Here is a 4,277-nt window from a genome sequence, read left to right as displayed (position 1 = left end):
GGGGGGGGGGGGACAAATACAGACACACAAACATATACACACACATACATATATAATATATATATGATTGGCTTCTTTCAGTTTCTGTCTACCAAATTTACTCGCAAGATTTTGGTCAGCCTGAGGCTATGATAAAAGACACTTGCCCAAGGTGCCATGCAGTGGGACTGAACCTGGAACCATGTGGTTGGGTAGCAAGCTACTTACCACACAGCCAATCTTACATTCTCTAAATATGGGGTCACCAAGCAACAGCCCGTGGGCTGGATCCAGCTCATGAGGTCAGTTCATCTGGCCCACCACCACACTGTACCTTTTGTGCAAATACCTGCAATGAGAGTTCATTCGCCTCTGGTATGGCATCAGTGTTTGCAACAACTTATTTCTGTGAGCAAACATTTTCAAAAACAAAAGAAGTGAAGTCAGCACATCGAACGAGGTTGACTAATGAACATTTCAAAGCAATTCTCTTGGTTCATCGTCATCATCATCATTGTTTAACGTCCATTTCCCATGCTGGCATGGGTTGTGGATGCACCAATTCCAAAGCAAATATTGATGATATCTTAAAAGCTAAACACCAGTTTCACAAATCTCACAAACCTTTTAGGCTGCTTAGGTTGTGAGGTTCTATAGTCTCAAACTCACCAAAGCCTTGGGAGGAGATTTGGTAGACGGAAATTGAAAAAAGTCCGTCACACATGTGTGTGCCTTTTGTTTGTTCCCCACCACAGCTGGGGCTCTGAAGAATTTTTAGTTGAAGGAATCGACCCCAAGATTAAATTTGGGCAAGTGTCTTCTTACTCAGTCCGTGGGGGCCAACCAAAGCCTTGTGAGTGAATTTGCAGACAAAAGAAAGTCGTAAGTAGATGTAGAGGTAATGAGTGTCAAGTACTTACTTGTGCTGGCATGGCAACAGCACCATACTAGCTTGTTTATCACAGCAGAGCGTGCAAGATCCCTCCAACAGAGTCTTCTTCTGTAAGAGAGCCATCTTTCTGTATCTGCAATTGATAGAAATAGCATGAAAATAGGAGAGAGAGAGAGAGGTGGGGAGGTACAGGGATGGAGAGGTGATGTGTCAGGGGTCAGGAAAATTAGAGGGTTTGTACATAGGTGGCAGTACATGTGTGTGTACTGATAATCATTTATAATGTCTGCTTTCCATGCTGGCATGGGTTGGACAGTTTGACAGGATCTGGCCAGCTGGAGAGTTACACCAGGCTGCAGTTGTCTGTTTTGGCGTGGTTTCTACAGACGGATGCCCTTCCTGATGCCAACCACTTCGCAGAGTGCACCGGGTGCTTTTTATGTGGAAGCAGCATCCATGAGTTTACAAGACAAGGACCCCTTACTATTGAGGAGATAACTTGGCCATTGCCTGTGGTCATTGCCAGTGGCCACTGCCACCTGAATGGCTTCCGTGCTGGTAGCATGTAAAAAGCACCACTTGAGCATGGTCATTGCCAGTGCCGCCTGACTGGTTCCTGTGCCAGTGGCATGTAAAAAGCACCATTCAAGCAGGGTTGATGCCAATACCACCTGACTGACCCTTTGTGCCGACGGCACGTAAAAAGCACCCACTACACTCTCGGAGTGTAGTGGCGTTAGGAAAGGCATCCAGCTGTAGAAACCTTGTCAGATCAGATTGGAGTCTGGTGCAGCCCTCTGGCTTGCCAGTTCCCAGTCAAATCATCCAACCCATGCTAGCATGGAAAGCGGATGTTAAACGATGATGATGATCAGTCAACGTAGGAGAGGAAGATGGGAGAGACTTAGAGAGAGAGAGAGGTAGTCAGAGTGCACTGGATGCTGTGTTCGTGCCACTAGCACTTAGTGAAGATACCTTACAGCTTGCAACACTATGAACCCTAAATGTGAAAGGGGGGGGGTTGCAGGCTTTTATGCTAAGAGAATAAGAAGGGTAAAGTAGGAGAGAAAAGGACCAGCAGAGAAAAGGTTTCTTTCTGTAGAGGAGCAACATGTTTAGTTGCATTTTAGAGAGGAAGGTGGGTCGATGGAGCTGGAAAGTGATATAAAGGGTGACAAAGTGTCCGAGTTGACCATTAAGGTATGAGGTGGGGCAGAGGGGCAAGAGTGTGTGTGGGGGAGGGGAAGTAGGGGATGTCTGATAATATGGGAGTAGCAGAATAGGAATGATGGTGATACAGTAAAGAGGAAGAGGAGAGAGAGAGAGGGGGGACATGCTACTGGGTGGGGTTGCAAGAGTGGATGGGGGAAGGGTGAGATGCAGAAGTAGGGTATGGCAAGGGTGAGATATATGGTGGTGGGGGTGATCACTGATAGTGTGGTTGGAGAGAATGGTATTAATGAATGAAGGATGGGTAAATAAGTGGTTCTGGGTATCGGATGAGGATGGCAAAGAGAAAAACAAACAAAGACCTAAACGATGGCAACGGAGAAAATCCCATTTTATAATTGCAATCTAAACAAACAAAAATCCATTTACCTTGGTAAAATAACTTTCTCATCTGATGAAAGTTTGCCATAGTCATTAAACTTTTTGAATGCTACCTTGGGCGGATATCGGAATGGTTTGGCACCAAAGTTGAACTCACATTGCTGATAGGACATAAAACTGGCAGCCGCAAAGAAACCAGATCTATGGAAAATGGAGAGGGAAAAAAAAAAATTTAGACCTTTTCAAAAATTTCAGTTCCATTTGGTTTTAACATGATGAATAAATTGGTACCAGTTGTACTTATTGGGGATGGAAATGGTATATAGCTCTAAAAACTATTGTATAGAGGTGTGGCTGTGTGGTGGGAAGTTTGCTTCCCAACCACATGGTCCAGGGTTCAGTCCTGCTGCATGGCACCTTGGGTGAGTGTTTATTACTTTAGCCTCAGATTCGCCAAAGCCTTGGGAGTAGATTTGGTAGATGGAAATTGAAAAAAGTCCGCCACACACGTGTGTGCCTTTCCTTTGTTCCTCGCTACATCTGGGGCTTTGAAGAATTTTTAGTTAACGGAATCGACCCCAGGATTAATTTTTGATTAAAGTCTGGTACATATTCAATCGGTCTCTTTTGCTGATGTAATGGGGATGTAAACGGACGGCTGTCAGTTATGAAACTGTGGAGGGAGACACACAGACACACACAACAGGCTTCTTTTGGTTCCCATCTACCAGATTCACTCACAAGGGTTTCGGTCAATCTGAGGCTATAATAAGACACTTGCCCAAGGTGCCATGCAGTGGAACTGAACCTGGAACCATGTGGTTGGGAAGCAAACTTTTTACCACACAGCCATATCTGTGCCTAAATACATAACATTTATGTGACATTGGTCTCTTTAATTTCATCTGACATTTGCCGTTTCTTAATTCTTTTGAAAGAAAGACAGAAAAAGAAACAACAAAAAAATTCCAATCATTTTTAATTACGGTGAATTTGTTGAGACAGTCAAATGTATTCAGTGTTGAAATACTTACTTAGCATGAGTGAAGAGTTCCTTGTTAGGCGGAAGGCTGTTACCATTTAATAGAAACACTAACTGTTGTTTGTCAACCTCTAACAGAAGACCAAGGACATCTCCTACAAACAAACAAACAAACATAAAAGACAGAGAAATATTAGGAAAACAAAACAGGGAATGGATGCAGAACAATCGTTAGGCTGAGCAGGAACGAACGGATGCTTTATTTTATTGACTCCTTTATGAAGTTCACTTTTATTAGTTTCAGCTGGAAAACTGCAGCCATGCTGGAGCACTGCCACTAGGTTTGATACACTTTCACTGCTTGAAACCACCTCTGACATGTGGCATTTGGTGAACGAGGGTGTTTCATGTTGCTGTGCTCACCTGCATTTCCTGCTGTTGAACTGATACTTTTGACAGGAGGTGATCCAGTTCTGTGGATGAAGATACCCACATCCACTCCATGCAGGTCTCTCAGGCTTTTGGAAAGGATAAATGGCTAGTGAGAGCTGTGCGAGCCATGTACAGAGATGCGGCCAGTAAGGTGAGGGTTGGAAATGAGTACAGCAATGAATTCCGGGTAGAGGTAGGGGTCCACCAAGGTTCCGTCCTCAGCCCCCTATTATTTACCATAGTCCTCCAGGCAATCACAGAGGAGTTCAAGACAGGTTGCCCCTGGGAGCTCCTCTATGCTGATGACCTTGCCCTAATTGCGGAGTCACTATCAGAACTAGAGGAGAAGTTTCAGGTGTGGAAGCAAGGTCTAGAATTGAAGGGCCTTAGAGTCAACCTAGCTAAAACCAAAATCCTAATAAGTAGGAAGGTAGATAAAAC

At 44.3% G+C, this 4,277-nt stretch overlaps 1 protein-coding gene across 1 annotated transcript in view; it reads right to left on the bottom strand.

Annotated features, from left to right (window-relative positions):
• The window catches only part of LOC106876872 (RING finger and SPRY domain-containing protein 1), a 174,359-nt gene that overhangs the window by 358 nt on the left and 169,724 nt on the right, over nt 1-4,277 (bottom strand). The window contains exons 11-13 of the mRNA XM_052974135.1: nt 3,457-3,559; nt 2,471-2,623; nt 900-1,004 (exon numbers count right to left, since the gene is read on the bottom strand). Of these exons, the coding sequence (XP_052830095.1) occupies nt 900-1,004; nt 2,471-2,623; nt 3,457-3,559 (361 nt within the window). The remainder of the gene's footprint in view (nt 1-899; nt 1,005-2,470; nt 2,624-3,456; nt 3,560-4,277) is intronic.

Source organism: Octopus bimaculoides, chromosome 1 (assembly GCF_001194135.2).
Source record: "Octopus bimaculoides isolate UCB-OBI-ISO-001 chromosome 1, ASM119413v2, whole genome shotgun sequence".
Lineage (NCBI taxonomy): Eukaryota > Metazoa > Mollusca > Cephalopoda > Octopoda > Octopodidae > Octopus > Octopus bimaculoides.
The sequence above is the reverse complement of the archived record's forward strand: the minus strand, read 5'-3'. Positions and strand labels throughout refer to the sequence as shown.